At 45.6% G+C, this 18883-nt stretch overlaps 1 protein-coding gene across 2 annotated transcripts; it reads right to left on the reverse strand.

The window, feature by feature from the left end:
- Positions 1-2639: 2639 nt before the first annotated feature.
- On the reverse strand, positions 2640-18858 carry ca5a (carbonic anhydrase Va). 2 transcript variants are annotated; one of them, XM_072435152.1, is made up of 7 exons: positions 18595-18858; positions 6250-6447; positions 4743-4861; positions 4442-4537; positions 4253-4315; positions 3400-3558; positions 2640-3014 (listed from the first exon to the last, which is right to left on the reverse strand). In XM_072435152.1, exons 1-7 carry the CDS (start codon positions 18728-18730, stop codon positions 2844-2846), a joined length of 942 nt encoding a protein of 313 aa, XP_072291253.1. In that variant the 5' UTR covers positions 18731-18858; the 3' UTR covers positions 2640-2843. The 2 variants fall into 2 exon arrangements, with proteins under 2 accessions (XP_072291253.1, XP_072291254.1); XM_072435153.1 differs by lacking the exon at positions 18595-18858 and adding an exon at positions 6540-6746.
- Between the last annotated feature and the right edge of the window lie 25 nt (positions 18859-18883).

An 18883-nucleotide genomic window follows, 5' to 3' on the forward strand; every position in this document is an offset into this window, starting at 1 on the left:
TAACAAAGGCAAAGTCAATGAAAAATGTAATTTTCTTGCATTGATCATCAATAAAGGCATGCAACTTTAAATAACAAGATTAATCACAATGTTTGAACTGAGCAGTGATGGAAATACATGTCCTACAATCTTGCATTTTAAATAAAGTTGAATATAGAATTTTTTAAACATTGGTCAATTTAAAAAGTATCAATTTAGAATGTAAAGCATTTTTGAAAGTGTTGCTGTAAATAGAACATGCCTTTATAGAAAAAAACATAATAGTAACAATAAGTCCTTGGTTCCATTTTGATAAACAATATGACAGAAAAGGAAATTGTACTTTGAAAATGCATTTGATTTTACAGCACAAATGGCATTCTATCCCACTTATTGTCCAGTCTTCAGAACGAACTACTGTTGCACCTGCCACGTTTCAGGTTTGTATCCATTTGAGGCCTCATCGCACAGAATGGTCCCACTGGACGTCCCACCGAGGAGAGGCTGAGGGCGTGGCCTGTTTCAAATGGGTCAGAGGCTCGAGATGGAATTCTTTCATTGTTGCTCAGGAATTCAAAAGGTTACCGTGACCTCTTCTGCCCATCAGCTTGGAACAACATCTGCAGTTTCCATTCATCCCCATGCATATTTATTTTTTGTTCAGGAACATATACAGTTTTCATTCATTCTTGAGTAAAAAGTCAGTCCAATTAGCAGTATTGTTTTAAACTGTGCAGCAGCTACAGTAGGATAAATTCATCTAAATTTCCACTGATATTATCTCTTTTGTTGGAAATACAAATATTTTCTCTATCCAGTTTTAAAAGAATTTCCAACAGGACACACATATTTTAAATGTAAATAATAATGTAAACTCCAAATATGATAAAACCATAATCAGCACTGCAGTGGCACAATACTCTGACTGGTGCTACCACAAGACTTATTTTTAATCCCCAGCCTACAACTGTGCAGTGTACAGGAAAAGTTAAATGAAGCAATATAAACAAAGTCGAACTATTATGTATCAGTGCCCACACAGAAATGCTCCCATCTCCTTTTGTGCGCAAGATGACTGATCGTGAGTAGAACACAACATATTCACACCCTCAACCACAACAGCCAGAAGCATTTAATTAATTACATTTCTATTGACCCTTTAAAATGCTATTTTATTTCATCTTTATTTCACCAGACAAAACATTAAGAACAAATCATTATTTACAATGTTGGGCTGAATGTTGTCAAGAATGGTCGGGAATGGAGGTGACTGGAGGCAAGGCGAAGTGAACATTAGCACAATTTCAAGGGTTTACTGATAGAAAAAGCTGACATTTTGAATTTGCACATAAATGATATGTTAGTTTGTGTTTCCTTTACAAAGAATGGAAAACTTGTTTCCATCTAGCCTCAAATTTGTATTTGAACGTTGCAGAAAGTATAGTTTGTGATAAAGTATGTGATACATTAGGAGATAAACTACAAGTATTGTCCTATAACACCAGAGTAAAACTCAGGATTTTGGCTTCATCAAAAGTGTCAAATTTTCCTATTAAAGTTTTTTTTTTGTGAAAAACAAATAACAAAATACAATAGTAAATGTGTTTAAACCAGGCTCCAATATCACTCATGTGTCTGAGTGGTTTTAACTTGCCAAAACCACATTTCTTTCTCATATTTTGTGATATTCTGAGGTTAATCCATTGAAATCACATTACTATATGTTCTACTTCACATTTGCCTCCATTTTGGAATTTAGAATGTATTTGTTTACAAGCTTTTAAAGGGTCTATTCTTTTTAACACAAATGTAGTGTGAATACCAATAACATCTGACAAACAACTACTATCGTCAGGGCCTGACCATTACATCAGACTTATGTTAGACTCTTTAGAACAAGCAAAGACAGTTATGTGTGAACAGGTGCTAAGATGAGCGCTCAATTACACAATAGCACTTTTATAAGGCACTGAAATATTGAGGCCATTGTGAGTAAGTACCATCAGAGTTGAGAAAACTACTCATACTGTTATGCTGCAATAAACAAAAGACAATGGGAAATGTTTTACCCAAGTTTTACAATTAGAACAAGTACTATCTTATGACAGTTATGACTGCCTGCAAAGGCTAATAATATATTAGCTGTATAATGTACATTATTGCATTTTTTCTTGAGTAGTTGTGAGGCTATAAACTCAAAAGAGTAACTGTGTACACCAAAATGACTCCCTCAAACTGCATAGAAATGACTTTCTTATAGAACAATCAAAAAGGTTGCACGATAAAATATCATAAGATAGGTGAAAGACACTTTGCTATAGTAACTCCATATCATCATGTTTTAAATGTATGCCCCCCTACTATATGTATCCCTTATTATTGTATCTAAAGAAAGTCTAGATAAAACAAAATGTCAACGAAAAACCCCCTCCTGAAAAAAGCATCAGGTTCACACTAAAAACAATCTAATAATGTATTAATAAAAACTGTGTTCTATTAAAAACAAAACAGTATTTTGGAAACAGTTATAATTCAGGTGCAAGTAATTTAAATGAACTAGTCAAACTGCCATTTCATTATATAGATTACATTATGATTATTTGCATTATTGAAATGATTTATAATCTATCAGTCCGTACTATGTTTAACTTTGACTCAAATTACATTAATAATGTACTTATGTCAAGATAAAAAATATTGCCAATTGAAAAAGCTAGATTTTGCACATAATTCGACTTTTTCAGTGTGATGCTGATTCTCCGTGCTCTTCTAACAAGAGAAAGGGGAGGAGGCTTGTAACATGTGTGATTTGTTACGGTCAGTCTAATGGCAGCTCAGCGTGAGGTGGTCTGTTCAGGGCGGTTTCAGTGGCTGTGCTCCTTCACCTCATCCAGCGGTGAGTTCTTGAGGAACGGAGTGAAGGAGGAGCGGACAGCACGGCCCCGGAGCGGCTGAGTCTCCCGGAAGTTGTTGACCATGCTCTTTTGCACCTCCTCCTCTGCAGCAGTAAACAAAAGGCTTCGGAACACTGCCAGCTGCACCAGAGGAAAGGAAAAGCAAATACTAGGCATAAGAAATAATGATACATTATGGTTTATATACTTAATATTCTGTTTGCATACATGCTGAAAGGTTATGTGCAACGCTTTTGTTTGCACGGAAATAATGCACGTCTTTCTTAATTCTGATTACGGTAAGCACAACATGTGGTAACATAAATACTTGGCTAGCTTGCTCAACAATTTAGTAGTTGACAAACTGGAATTATAGAGATATGGATTACATGCTGTCAGGTATGTCAGTTAGGTAAGTAGTATAATCTCCTATTCATTGAAGGTTAAATAAGAGACCAACATTGACCAGTTTGAATCATAAAAAAGTATGTATTGTAACTACAGGAGCTAGTGCACTTTTCCTGACCTGGTCATGGCTGACTTCGATGTGCTGTTTCATGAGGATCCAGGTGACGGCTTCAGTGAGAGGAGGCGTGGTCAACGAGCCGTGATAGGTCCAATAGTCGTTGACATTGGAGGGAAGTAGACATGCCGGGTCGAATTTAGTGAACTCGACCACACTGTCCTGAAGAAAACAATTGACAGGTAAATTTGACAAGTCATTCTGGGAACAAACCTAGAGGACGCCACTTGTATTTAAATATATCAACTAAAATGTATGATTTTGGTGCCTTCTCTGTTTGAGTACTAAATCATTACATTATAACAAGTAAGCCTTTCTTGGAAATGGAATAAAGCAGTTTTTCAGCATTTTAGTTCATCCTTGGGACTAAATCTGGAACCTGGACCAGACTGGACCAGAACCGGACCTAACCAATTCAACATAAGCAGGTTTATACTGAGCTCGAAGCACAACATAACAAGAACAATAGTTACACATGGACACACGGAAGACACAGGCGTGGGAAGTAATGCCACATCAATTTTATTTAATAAAGTAACTCTACAGTAAAGAAAGGTTGGATAGTATCTGCAGTAACTTTATCACAAAACCATTATCTGTAATCTTACTCAATAAACATATGATTGTCTATATCTATAAGCAGCCAATTAAAAAACATTATATTTAGCTGTGTTGTCTACAAGAAGACAACAGGGGGCGCCACTGGCATCCCTTGCATTTTCAAGTACAACCAACTAGATACTGAATCAAAAGTGAGAAAACGGAAGTAGTAACATACAACCGCAGGTGTCTATGCAAACAACACTGATTTTAACCCCTTTTGAGTGTTGGCTTTAGCTCTAGTTAAAAAACTCACCTTGTGTCGAATCACTGGCAGGGCATCCACCAGTTTCTGCAGCCCCTCGTGTCTCTTGCCAATCTTATGAGAAATACAATACACAATATACACAAATAAACATTACAAAATGTATTGTACAGGTGCACATCCTGAAGATTTCCAAGGATAATTTGTGAACATGTAATCGTGGTAGTGTATGCTAGTCACCTTTAGAAAGACTCCGATAACAGCAAGGCCATTGTCCTCCACCACGGCCTCCTCGAACAGACTGTACTTGTCTGCATTCCAGTGGACCAAGTGGAGCTGAGGGGACACATACAGTAGGTACACATTATTAATCTGAGGATTATTCAATGTTATTCCATTATCTTTTCTGTGTCAATTATTCTTTAATCACATTACAGCCTTCTTTAGCAGTACTGATAATGCTAAATCAATCACTTCACTGCTTCTTCTTTCTGTGAGCAATGCTCCAAGTCTGAGCAGATTTGATAAACTGTCCCTGTACCTCTGCTGGGAACAGCCTCCTGTCCACAGTGTGCTCAGACCCCCAGGAGTTGCACTCGCCCCAGTGAAAGTGGAACTGACACAACCGGAATCTATCTTGAAGGGGGCCTCCTTTCAACGCTGCACCAGAAATAAGTAAAAGACAAACACAGAAACATTAACACAGCACGTATCAGCCAATTCAAAGTCATGGTTTATTGAAGACAGACAAAACAGACCATCCTTCACTGTCTCTGGTGTCGTATGTAAATCAAGGTATTACCTCAATAAGGAAGTAAGTTCAACAATATTTGGTAAGACAATCCTGTCCAGTCTTAGTATCCCCCAAAAAATGTCGCAAAAACAATATCTAATTTTACTATTTGATTTGAAGTTGTTTTTATTTTTGGTTATTTTCAGAAGTTTTTAATACTTTATAAAAAGGTATATTCAGCGTTCAACATTTCATTACAGAATTTTTAACTCATGAACTTGTTATTTCTAATCATTCATATACAATACCCAAAATAGGACAACTACAAAAGATATGCCCAATTTCAAATGAAAACATAAAATCGCGTTTATGTCCATTTGAACAGCAGTGGTTTCATAACTTCAAAGTTTCCTGGTTTGTATTAGTCCATCAAATAAAACTTTCCTGTGCGTTGAAAATTGTCACGACGACACTATTATTCCAGTCTTATATGAGCTAACCAAGACAAAAACTGTAATGATATATACACGGAATCGCGAGCGGCGTGGATATGCGGGGCGCCCTCACCTCCTGCCCTCCATGGAACAGGTGTCGGCTGCCACTGTTCCACGGACAAACCTAACTGTGTGGTTACCTAACCAAACTTTCCCCATGTGTGGACAATAAAGGATTATCTTATCTTATCTTAGATCAGCGCACAGGTAATTCTGTATTTTTAATATTGTGCGCCAGGCGTTTAGTTGGGTCTTGTACATCAATTGGTTCATGTTTGAAAATGTTATTTCAGTTTGGGTCAAATCATGGCAGCATTTTCTTTACATCAGAGCAAGCCAATAGTAAAAGTAATTTATATGTTTGGATTGTAACATGTTAACAGGAAATTAATGTTTGTTAATTTGTTTACTATTAAATTTCTATGTGGTGATTACTATTATTTTCTGTTTATCAAATATGTGTTAAAGGTTTTTCACCTTATTGGATAATGTGAAACCGGTCTGTGAGGCCCTTCCTTTCAGGTGAAGGAAGCTCTACGGTTAAAAAGCACTTGACAAACACATTACTAAAGGTCAAGAGTCACAGAAGTCACATGACTTGAGCCTCGTGGAAAATGTGGTTTCAGTGGAACATTGATTAGAAAAATATTTTCATAGCTTGGGCCTTTAAGGAAAAAAGGAAAATAAATAATCCTCTGGTAGGAACAAAACAATTGTGTGGGGATTTGGAAGTCTATGAAGATTAAAAGGAAAAAATAACTGCTTCAGTAAAAAGACACTATAAACCAAATAAAAAGTGTCGGAGAAAAAAAAACACTTACTTGACTTGTCTGTGGTGTCATCGTATTCGACCAGGAAAGAGTATCCGTTGTTCCAGATTTGTTGGCACGTTTTTGGGTCATAGTCCATGACCAAAGGCTTCAGTTTTGAATCAAAGACACTTTTCCGTACAACAATATCAATGGGAGACTGGCGGTCACCTCCTGGTATATCGACGGGCTCCTGCCACATGGGATGTGCTAGAGAAAAACAAGTCCCAAATGAAAGGTGAGTTGAACAGACAAAAACAATTTTAAAAGCACTTTAAAACTATTTGAAAGTGGAAACTAACATCTGCATTGACCATCAACTTTCCTCAAGTCTAAACAGTCCATAATGAAACTGCTTCACTTCAGAACACAGATCTCTTTCTGTCTAGTTTGGAGGAAATGAATTAAAAAGAAGTTGATGCGAAAGTAGTAAGACTTCCTCCTTGATGTCTTACTCCTTTTACCATGAAGGAAATTGCAAAAAAATAAATGCAGTGGGTTGGCTTTAGAGAAAATGACACAAGGAATGTCCTGGCCCGCCCCCAACACTCCTCCACAGCAGGACGATAGGACCACAGAGTCCATGCAGGCCAGTAGTGTCAACAGACATGACTTACACACAGAAAACACTTTCTATTTAGGTCCTCTTGCACCATTTCTCATCAGTGCATGAACTGTTGTTTTCCTGATCCATGTGGCTTTAGGCTTAACATTTCTGCCTGGATTGACCTTCACCTTCCTCATCTTTTTGCTGACGGCAGCAAAAGAGGTTGTCCAAGTCCCGTTCAGTCAGGGAAAGCCCAACAGGGAAGCTTTAATCAGTCAGACAAATACCCAGAGAGAAACACTAAAATGTTTACCTTGATGGTCACTATGTGTTTTTAGTTCAAGTCAACAAGCATCGATCTGTCCAAATCAGACTCGAGACAACGTGACACATCTTGTACTATGAAAGTTTGTGTTGGTTTTGTGGGTGTAACAATGCGTTGATATATAGATTATTCTCTTTGATCGTTCAGCAAAATTACATTTCACTGTATATTGCACTTGACTTGACCATTTAGTCTTTGAAGTTAAACACGTAAAACTCTAGCCATATTAGGTTTACATTAAATGTGTTGTAAGGCTTTCTTTCTTCAGTTCCAGAATAAAAACTGTTGCGGTGCCTTTTATAGGGGCCTGCAATCAAAAACACATGTCCACCTACTGTATGTTCACCATGTTGAACCATACAGATACTACAAATAGTGTTTTTGCATGAGACATATTAAAAATCAGTCAGACAAGATTAAGCCGAAAAGTGACAAATTTGTTTAGATGTCAAAATCTATTTTGTCTTCATTCTTCTCCTCCTTCTTTGGTGTTTTATGGCGGTTGGTATCCAAGTATTACCGCCACCTACTGTTGTCTTCGTCGTCGTATGGCAGTTGGCATCCAATTGTTGCATTACCCTCAGACTTTTCGTAGTCCTCAGTCTTGTCGTCGTCGTCGTCGTCGTTTTATGGCGGTTGGCATCCAATTGTTGTTGTTGTTGTTGTTGTTGTTGTTGTTGTTGTTGTTGTTGTTGTTTTATGGCGGTTGGCATCCGAGTGTTGCATTACCGCCAGACTTTATTCCTCAGACGTTTCGTAGTCCTCAGACTCTGTCGTAGTCCGTAAAAGTACTCCTCCCATCGCTTTGGCGTTACAAAGCCCATGAGGTCATGATGTGTTTTTGTGACTAGAATAGTTGTTGTGTCAGAGACCAACCGGCTTTATTCCAGGGAGACTCTTCTTCACCTTCCTCGCCCTCTTTGACGTTCGGTGCTTTGGAAGTACAAAGCCCATGAGATCATGGGACGTCTTTGTTGTTTTACAAAGCCCATGAGGTCATGGGACGTCTTTGTCGTTTTATCCTTTAGAAGTCCTTCTTCCATCACTTTGGCGTTTCTAGGCCCATGAAGTCCAAGCGCGTTAGAACATCCTCTTGCTCCTCATCCTCGGCTCAGTCTCCAACACCCCCCACCTCTATAAACGTTTACCCAGCCCTGTGCTACATAAGTAAGCAACCACAGCCTGACACAAACCCTGTGACTGGATCGCCAGAACGTTCCGCAGATTGAACTCCCGCCCATTATTCCGAAACCACAAGGCCAACCCGGCCCTTTCCCTATCATAAGCCTCACAGCAAATCAGCACATGCTCGACAGTCTCTGGCACCCGACAGTGACCACACAGACCGGTCGGATGTTTGCCTATCCTACTCAGTGACCAATTGAGTCCAGCATGGCCAATCCTCATGCGGGCGAAGGCCCTTTCCTCCCACGCGTTCCTGCCCATAGACCCGCAAGGACCCACACTACCCTGTATGTGATAGAGATGCCGTCCAGTTGCATTACCGCCAGACTTTATTCCTCAGAGACCAACCGGCTTTATTCCAGGGAGACTCTTCTTCATCTTCCTCTCCCTCTTTGACGTTCGGTGCTTTGGAAGTACAAAGCCCATGAGGTCATGGGACGTCTTTGTCGTTTTATCCTTTAGAAGTCCTTCCTCCATCACTTTGGCGTTTCTAGGCCCATGCCAGAGACTGTTGAGCATGTGCTGATTTGCTGTGAGGCTTATGATAGAGAAAGGGCCGGGTTGGCCTTGTGGTTTCGGAATAATGGGCGGGAGTTCAATCTGCGGAACGTTCTGGCGATCCAGTCACAGGGTTTGTGTCAGGCTGTGGTTGCTTACTTATGTAGCACAGGGCTGGGTAAACGTTTATAGAGGTGGGGGGTGTTGGAGACTGAGCCGAGGATGAGGAGCAAGAGGATGTTCTAACGCGCTTGGACTTCATGGGCCTAGAAACGCCAAAGTGATAGAGGAAGGACTTCTAAAGGATAAAACGACAAAGACGTCCCGTGACCTCATGGGCTTTGTAAAACAACAAAGACGTCCCATGACCTCATGGGCTTTGTACTTCCAAAGCACCGAACGTCAAAGTGGGAGAGGAAGATGAAGAAGAGTCTCCCTGGAATAAAGCCGGTTGGTCTCTGACACAACAACTATTCTAGTCACAAAGTCATATCATGACCTCATGGGCTTTGTAACACCAAAGCAATGGAAGGAGTACTTTTACGGACTACGACAGAGTCTGAGGACTACGAAACGTCTGAGGAATAAAGTCTGGCGGTAATGCAACACTCGGATGCCAACCGCCATAAAACAACAACAACAACAACAACATGACCTCTTGGGCTTTGTCAAAGCACTAGAGGTCAAAGCACTGGAAGAACAACTTTTAGGACTACGACAAAGTCTGGGGAATAAAGTCTGGCGGTAATGCGACACTCGGCTGTCGACTGCCATAAAACAATAACAACAGCAACAACAGTCTAAGGAATAAAGTCTGGCGGTAATGCAACACTCGGATGCCAACCGCCATAAAACACCAACAACAACAACAACATGAAGTCAAAGCACGTTAGAACATCCTCTTGCTCCTCATCCTCGGCTCAGTCTCCAACACCCCCCACCTCTATAAACGTTTACCCAGCCCTGTGCTACATAAGTAAGCAACCACAGCCTGACACAAACCCTGTGACTGGATCGCCAGAACGTTCCGCAGATTGAACTCCCGCCCATTATTCCGAAACCACAAGGCCAACCCGGCCCTTTCCCTATCATAAGCCTCACAGCAAATCAGCACATGCTCGACAGTCTCTGGCACCCGACAGCGACCACACAGACCGGTCGGATGCTTGCCTATCCTACTCAGTGACCAATTGAGTCCAGTATGGCCAATCCTCATGCGGGCGAAGGCCCTTTCCTCCCACGCGTTCCTGCCCATAGACCCGCAAGGACCCACACTACCCTGTATGTGATAGAGATGCCGTCCAGTAACACAGTGGCTCCAAAATTCCTGCCAAAGGCCGACCACATGACTCTTGATAACGGGCTTGACTTCAGATTTGCTTAACTCAACCGCCACATCAATTGATGGCCGCCTAAGGGAACGCTTAGCCAGTGCATCAGCCATTTCGTTACCATCCACCCCCACATGCGCAGGGACCCAAACAAAGGAAACCCTCACATCCTTCCTGGACAGGGAGAGCAGCAGACAGAATATGCCATTCAACACATCCTGTCTGCAATCCGATTTCCCAGATTTAATGCTTTGCAATGAAGAAAGGCTGTCAGAGGCCACCACAATGCCGCAACACTGCAAAGCAGATTCCGCCCATTCCAATGCCAACCGTATCGCTATGAGTTCCGACGTGAAAACAGAAAGGCAATCTGTCAACCTCCTCTTGACCGCCAGCCCCAGGTCAGGCACAAAATAAGCGGCGCCAGTACGCCCACTCTCAGGATCCCTAGACCCGTCGGTATAAATAAACACATCACCTGAGTGCTTATCAATGATCGCTTGAACGGCAAACTGCGGTGCCCTCCCAGCGACTCCTCTAAGCTTGCCATGCAAGCTAACATCAACAGGAGCCGGGACAAACTTCCACGGAGCTATAGCAGACAAAGCCACCGACGGGCTTATGATCCTGATCCTTTCAGTTCTGCTTTGAGTCTGAGCAGCACAGTTTACAACATCCACCATAAAAAGTACAAAATCCTCTCTATCCACAACCAGGGTATTCTCATTAATTCTGGAACCTGCACACTTGGGACCTCCACTCTTGAAACCTTCACACTTCTTGTGAGCCACGCTGGCCTTTCTCATTTCGCCCTGGTTGGGAGCAGCGCTGGCTCCTCTCTCTGTATTTACTCTAAACTCATTACTTGAAACTTTCTTGACTGCATCTGCATAGGATATACCTTGAGAGACCTTTATTTTATGCACCTCAGCAGCTCTTTTGCTAAACCTGCATCCCTCGTAGGCAGAGCTATGTTCTTCCCCACAGTTACAGCACTTCAGTTTTGCTCCCTCGTCACACTTCCCATACTCATGATCTCCTGCACATTTACCACATCTTTGCCTCCCTCTACAGACCGCTGCAATATGCCCAAAGCGCTGGCACTTAAAGCAACGCAGGGGCGGTGGAAAATATGACCTAACGTCATGGCACATGAACCCAATGAACACCTTACTAGGCAGGCACCTCCCTTCAAGTGTTACCATTACAGACAAGCTGTCACATCTTACCCCAGACCGGGTCACCTTCAACCGCCTAGCGTCCACCACCGTAGTTCCAGTCAAATTCTCCTTAACTTCATCCACAGACGTCGCCGTAGGGACGCCTACGATAACTCCTCTGACCATGCTTCTTTCAGCATCAGACACAAGAATGTCCTTTCCACCCAGACGTTTAGTTCCAATCGCCTTCCGTTGCTGAGCCGCGTCCTTGCACACGACCAGCAGCGAGCCATCTCTAAGGACACTCGCACTCTTGATCACTCCCACAGCTACAGTTAGGCTCTTTGACAATGCCACTGAATTCCACTCCTTAAAGGATGCACTATCCTGTGCAAGCTTTATGATCACCTTACAGTCTCTGCTCTCACCCCGGATATCAATAGCTTCAGCCTCATCCTGCTGCTCATTCCCAGAACGAGCTAAGGGACTTTTTACGTTTCCGGGCACGTGCAGCCCGAAAAGGCTGCTCCTCCACGCCGTCCAGAACGTCTTCGACCACCGATCCACTCTCCTCCGCCATCTCCCGTCTCCCCCAGACCGGGTCACCTTCAACCGCCTAGCATCCACCACCGTAGCTCGACCGTAAACAGAAGGTAGGTTGCCCCGTAAAAGTACTCCTTCCATTGCTTTGGTGTTACAAAGCCCATGAGGTCATGATTTGTCTTTGTGACTAGAATAGTTGTTGTTGTTTCAGAGACCAACCGGCTTTATTCCAGGGAGACTCTTCTTCATCTTCCTCTCCTTCTTTGACGTTCGGTGCTTCCACCGTACAGCTTTATTCTTTAGGCTTCATTCTATAGGCTTTAATATTTCCACTGATGTCGCTGCTTGGTAGCCGTGCGTCTACGAGAGGCGGTATTGTTCCAAAATTGGGAGAGAAACGCGTCTCGGGGATGTTTGGGGGATGATTAAGCGGATGCATGGGGTTGAGCGCCGTCATGGGACCCCGGTCCTAATACTGAATGGTGTTGAAGCAGTCAGCGACGTTGACAAAGCTGAACTGTTGGCCAGCACCTTTGTGTCGGTGCACAGCTCTGACAATCTCTCACCTGCGGAAAGGCACTACAGGGAGAGTACTTTGGCCCAGAATTCTGAGCTGATTGGGCACCAGCCTTCGACTCAAGATGACCTTGACCTTCCGTTTAGTTTGTTTGAGCTAAGGAGAGCACTTTCTAAGGCGAAACAGACAGCCCCGGGTAAAGATGAGGTGTGCTATGACATGCTCTCTCATTTGACTGATGACACGCTTGGGCTAGTCCTGGGTCTTTTCAACCGTGTTTGGGATTCAGGTTGTGTTCCATCTGCGTGGAAACAGTCTACGGTGGTGCCGGTTCTGAAGCCGGGTAGGCCAGCGTCTGACCCTTCAAGTTATAGGCCGATTGCCTTGACGTCGCAGCTCGGGAAAACGATGGAGCGCATGGTTACCGAGCGGTTGGATTACTTCTTGGAGAGTCGGGGTTTGCTTCCTGCGCACCAGAGTGGTTTCCGTAGGGGCAGGAACACCATGGATTCCGTGTTGTGTTTGGAATCTGATATCCAGCTGGCCAGGGCTCAGAAAGAAAAGGTTATTGCGGTGCTCTTTGATGTGGAGAAGGCGTACGATATGGTTTGGAAGGATGGGCTCCTCATTAAGCTGCGGAAGTGTGGTGTGAAGGGTAAACTGTTTAACTGGGTCCGGAGCTTTCTGTCTGGCCGGCGTATCCAAACCAGAGTGGGCGCTGCTTACTCTGGGGTCTATGGGATGGAGAATGGGATCCCGCAGGGGAGTGTGTGTAGCCCTATCTTGTTCAATGTTATGATTAAGGACATCTTTGACGACGTGGATGGGTCTGTTGGGAGGAGCCTTTATGCTGACGATGGCGCTCTATGGGTGAGAGGGAGGAATCTCCGGTTTTACGAGGCGAAACTGCAAAGGGCAATACAGCAGGTGGAGCAGTGGACCCTGAAGTGGGGGTTTAAACTGTCCGTACGGAAGTCTCAAGTGATCTGTTTCTTCAATGGGCATAGGGACGTCTCCCTTCGACTGCATGGGCAGGTGCTCGAACAGGTCAGGGAGGTGAGGTTCTTGGGGGTCACCTTTGACGAGAGGCTTAGTTGGCGTCGGCACATTGATGAGGTCAGTGGTAAATGCAAAAGGGTGAATAACTTGCTTCGTTGTCTATCCGGCCAGGACTGGGGGGCCAGCAGAAGGTCGCTCCTGGGTATTTATCGGGCCGTCATGAGGGCGGCTATTGATTATGGCTGTATAGCCTACATGTCTGCGGCTGAGACTAACTTAAAGAAGCTTGATGTGGAGCAAGCCCAGGCCTTGCGCATCTGCTGTAGGGCTTTTAGGACCTCCCCTGTCTCGGCGCTGCAGGTTGAGTTGGGGGAATTGCCGTTACGGCTCCGGAGGCTAGAACTTCTGTTGGCTTACTGGGTGAATGTGCAAGGTCATACGAGCTCTCACCCGGTGAGGGACTTTCTCAGGGTTGATGGGGGGCAGAGTGAGGCTGGCGGTATGGTTTTCAGCCAGGTAGGAAATGCGAAGGCGCGGTTTGCGGGGGTTGGTGATCTGCGTGTGAGCCCGTCGGTGGCTTTGTCTGCTATAGCTCCGTGGAAGTTTGTCCCGGCTCCTGTTGATGTTAGCTTGCATGGCAAGCTTAGAGGAGTCGCTGGGAGGGCACCGCAGTTTGCCGTTCAAGCGATCATCGATAAGCACTCAGGTGATGTGTTTATTTATACCGACGGGTCTAGGGATCCTGAGAGTGGGCGTACTGGCGCCGCTTATTTTGTGCCTGACCTGGGGCTAGCGGTCAAGAAGAGGTTGACAGATTGCCTTTCTGTTTTCACGTCGGAACTTATAGCGATACGGTTGGCGTTGGAATGGGCGGAATCTGCTTTGCAGTGTTGCGGCATTGTGGTGGCCTCTGACAGCCTTTCTGCATTGCAAAGCATTAAATCTGGGAAATCGGATTGCAGACAGGATGTGTTGAATGGCATCTTCTGTCTGATGCTCTCCCTGTCCAGGAAGGATGTGAGGGTTTCCTTCGTTTGGGTCCCTGCGCATGTGGGGGTGGATGGTAACGAAATGGCTGATGCACTGGCTAAACGTTCCCTTCGGCGGCCATCAATTGATGTGGCGGTTGAGTTGGGCAAGTCTGAAATCAAGCCCGTTATCAAGAGTCATGTGGTCGGCCTTTGGCAGGAATTTTGGAGCCACTGTGTTACTGGACGGCATCTCTATCACATACAGGGTAGTGTGGGTCCTTGCGGGTCTATGGGCAGGAACGCGTGGGAGGAAAGGGCCTTCGCCCGCATGAGGATTGGCCATACTGGACTCAATTGGTCACTGAGTAGGATAGGCAAACATCCGACCGGTCTGTGTGGTCACTGTCGGGTGCCAGAGACTGTCGAGCATGTGCTGATTTGCTGTGAGGCTTATGATAGGGAAAGGGCCGGGTTGGCCTTGTGGTTTCGGAATAATGGGCGGGAGTTCAATCTGCGGAACGTTCTGGCGATCCAGTCACAGGGTTTGTGTCAGGCTGTGGTTGCTTACTTATGTAGCACAGGGCTGGGTAAACGTTTATAGAGGTGGGGGGTGTTGGAGACTGAGCCGAGGATGAGGAGCAAGAGGATGTTGTAACGCGCTTGGACTTCGTGGGCCTAGAAACGCCAAAGTGATGGAAGAAGGACTTCTAACCGAACGTCAAAGAGGGCGAGGAAGGTGAAGAAGAGTCTCCCTGGAATAAAGCCGGTTGGTCTCTGACACAACAACTATTCTAGTCACAAAAACACATCATGACCTCATGGGCTTTGTACGCCAAAGCAATGGGAGGAGTACTTTTACGGACTACGACAGAGTCTGAGGACTACGAAACGTCTGAGGAATAAAGTCTGGCGGTAATGCAACACTCGGATGCCAACCGCCATAAAACAACAACAACAACAACTGGACGAGGACAGGAGACCACCCCCACCCCCATCTCGTCACTCTGATCACTCTGACTCCCCAAAAGCAGACCCCCATCACTCCGACTCCCATTTAGCGCCCCTAGCCTGTTTTCCATATCTGCCCAATCAAGCTCCTTTGTTCCAAGGAATCTCCCTGCAGCTTTAGCAATGATCCCGATCCTTTCAGTTCCGCCCCGAGTCTGAGCAGCACAGCCCACAACATCCACCATAAAGAGCACAAAATCCTCTCTATCCACAACCAGGGCACTCTCACCAATTCTGGAACCTGCACACCCGGGACCCCCACTCCTGAAACCTTCACACCTCTTGGGAGCCACGCCGGCCCCTCTCATCTCGCCCTGGCTGGGAGCAGCGCTGGCTCCTCTCTCCGTATCCACTCCAAACTCGCCACTTGAAACTCTCTTGACTGCATCTGCACAGGACATACCCCGAGAGACCTCCATTTTATGCACCTCAGCAGCTCCCCCGCTAAACCTGCATCCCCCGCAGGCAGAGCCACGTTCTTCCCCACAGCCACAGCACTTCAATTTTGCTCCCACGTCACACCTCCCACACTCGTGATCTCCTGCACATTCACCACATCTTTGCCTCCCTCCACAGACCGCTGCAATATGCCCAAAGCGCTGGCACTCAAAGCAACGCAGGGGCGGTGGAACATATGGCCCAACGTCATGGCACATGAACCCAACGAACACCCCACTAGGCAGGCACCTCCCCTCAAGTGCCACCACTACCGACAAGCTGTCACATCTCACCCCAGACCGGGTCACCTTCAACCGCCCAGCGTCCACCACCGTAGCTCCAGTCAAATTCTCCTTAACTTCATCCACAGACGTCGCCGCAGGGACACCTACGATAACTCCACCGTGTTTCTCTCAGCATCAGACACAAGAATGTCCCTTCCACCCAGACGTCCAGTTCCAATCGCCTTCCGTTGCCGAGCCGCGTCCCCGCACACGACCAGCAGCGAGCCATCTCCAAGGACACTCGCACTCTTGACCACTCCCACAGCTACAGCTAGGCTCCTTGACAATGCCACTGAATTCCACTCCTTAAAGGATGCACCATCCCGTGCAAGCTCCATGATCACCCCACAGTCTCTGCTCTCACCCCGGACATCAACAGCTTCAGCCTCATCCTGCTGCTCATTCCCAGAACCCTCGGACGAGCCAAGGGACCCTTTACGTTTCCGGGCACGTGCAGCCAGAAAAGGCTGCTCCTCCACGCCGTCCAGAACGTCCTCGACCACCGATCCACTCTCCTCCGCCATCTCCCGTCTCTCCAGACCGGAGACTAGCTCTTCTTCTTCTTCTTCTTCTTTGGCGTTTTATCGTAGTCCTGTCGCGTTGTTGTTGTTGTTGTTGTTGTTTTATGGCGGTTGGCTTCCGAGTGTTGCATTACCGCCAGACTTTCAGAGACCAACCGACTTTATTCCAGGGAGACCCTTCTTCATCTTCCTCTCCTTCTTTGACGTTCGGTGCTTCCACCGTACAGCTTTATTCTTTAGGCTTCATTCTATAGGCTTTAATATTTCCACTGATGTCGCTGCTTGGTAGCCGTGCGTCTACGAGACTGGGCGAGGACAGGAGACCACCCCCACTCCCATCTCGTCACTCTGATCACTCTGACTCCCCAAAAGCAGACCCCCATCACACCGACTCCCATTTAGCGCCTTTGGTCTCTGAAACAACAACAACTATTCTAGTCAAAGACATATCATGACCTCATGGGCTTTGTAACACCAAAGCAATGGAAGGAGTACTTTTACGGACTACGACAGAGTCTGAGGAATAAAGTCTGGCGCTAATGCAACAATTGGATGCCAACCGCCATAAAACAACAACAACTACGAAAAGTCTGAGGAATAAAGTCTGGCGGTAATGCAACAATTGGATGCCAACCGCCATAAAACAACAACAACAACAACAACAACAACAGCACCAGGGAGGGGCAGGAGGGGCTGGTCTCCGGTCTGGGGGGACGGGGGGTGGCGGATCGGTGGTCGAGGGCGTTCTGGACGGCGTGGAGGAGTGGCCTTTTCTGGCTGCACGTGCCCGGAGACGTGGGGGGTCCCTTGGCTCATCCGGGGGTTCTGGGAATGAGCAGCAGGATGAGGCTGAAGCTATTGATGTAAGGTGATCATAAAGCTTGCACAGGATAGTGCATCCTTTAAGGAGTGGAATTCAGTGGCATTGTCAAAGAGCCTAACTGTAGCTGTGGGAGTGATCAAGAGTGCGAGTGTCCTTAGAGATGGCTCGCTGCTGGTCGTGTGCAAGGACGCGGCTCAGCAACGGAAGGCGATTGGAACTAAACGTCTGGGTGGAAAGGTCATTCTTGTGTCTGATGCTGAAAGAAACACGGTCAGAGGAGTTATCGTAGGTGTCGCCTAGACTTTATTCTTTAAAATTCTCATTCTTGTGGACCCAAGCTTATGTCTCCTCCCACCTCTCTATAGGACTCAGGTCACATGACAGTGGTCAGATGAATAGAGCACACCACATTTGAGCAGAGAAATCTTCAGACAAATGAGGGTAGAAACAGGAGGAACATATATGGTCAAAAATAATAATAATACATCAAAAGTTCAGTTATTTTTTACTAGATTCGTGGATTAGTATAAAACAAGCAAATTGATGTCCTGTTTTAGAACTGGGTTAATGATTATTCTTTTCTTGCAGCTCAATGACAAAAACGTGGATTCTGCACTTTCCTGTTGCTTTACTGTTCTTAAAGGTTCTAAACCTGCTGCTCTCTTAACTACAGTACTCTGGCTCATTGTAAAAATAAGCCATTCGGGAGAGCATTATTTGAGACTGGTTAGACTGGTTTGGCTGTTAAGTCATCCGTTTTTTATAGACTGGCTGAGCTGCCTGCAAGAGGAATGGTTTAAGCAGACATGGGCTGGACGTTTGCACATCCAGGGCATTTTACAACAAAAGCATTGAACTCATGCAATGGATTTCCACAGTGGGTTCTATTTAGGCCAAAGGCCATATTGTGGGCCCCGTGTAAGTCAGGAGGAGTGGCAGTGAAAGCCTGGAGCCTGGATCCTCTGCGCGCTCTGATACAGACGAAGAAGGGCGTGCCCGATCCAAATCCACTCCACTCTTTGCCATTTTCTCTTGCACGCTTCAGCTTCAGCCTCCGGTGACAACAAAAGTGACCATAGTCACGGCGAGATAGTGGTCCATGTCAACATACTGCAGCCAAGCAGTGCAACGGTGCAATGACAAAATAGTTCCAAGAATCCAATGTCAAATTATAACACACACAAGCGCACATTGCATGTATACTCACTCTGAGACAGGACGAACTTGCTGGAGCACGCTGTGAGGTTACATGTGCGGACAGCGGTGCTCCGGTGGCTCTTTGCGGCCCGGACAAGCTGCCGCTGAAGCTGAGAAACCAGCGGTTTTATTAGCGATGTCACCATGTCGAAAGACGGTTTAAAACAGCCACTTGTGTCTTCTGATGCAACAAGACTTCCTGTGACTCTAGCTGTAGCGAGTGTAAACACTGAACCACAGAACGGGGAGTCCGTTCACTGTTCTCCTTTGGCGAAGAGGCGTGGAAACACTGCGTCTGT

The sequence above is a fragment of the Eucyclogobius newberryi genome, unplaced genomic scaffold (assembly GCF_026437365.1).
Source record: "Eucyclogobius newberryi isolate DKJ021-1_F unplaced genomic scaffold, fEucNew1.0.hap1 SCAF_7, whole genome shotgun sequence".
Taxonomy (NCBI): domain Eukaryota; kingdom Metazoa; phylum Chordata; class Actinopteri; order Gobiiformes; family Gobiidae; genus Eucyclogobius; species Eucyclogobius newberryi.

Bases quoted from the DNA above. Each gene is read 5' to 3' on its own strand.
- ca5a (XM_072435152.1), bottom strand. From the start codon at position 18,730: ATGGTGACATCGCTAATAAAACCGCTGGTTTCTCAGCTTCAGCGGCAG. The intron at 6,448-18,594 runs GTGAGTATACAT...GTTTTTCTCTAG, and splicing joins CAAGTTCGTCCTGTCTCAGA to CACATCCCATGTGGCAGGAG. The intron at 4,538-4,742 runs GTACAGGGACAG...GTGTCCCCTCAG, and splicing joins GGAGGCTGTTCCCAGCAGAG to CTCCACTTGGTCCACTGGAA.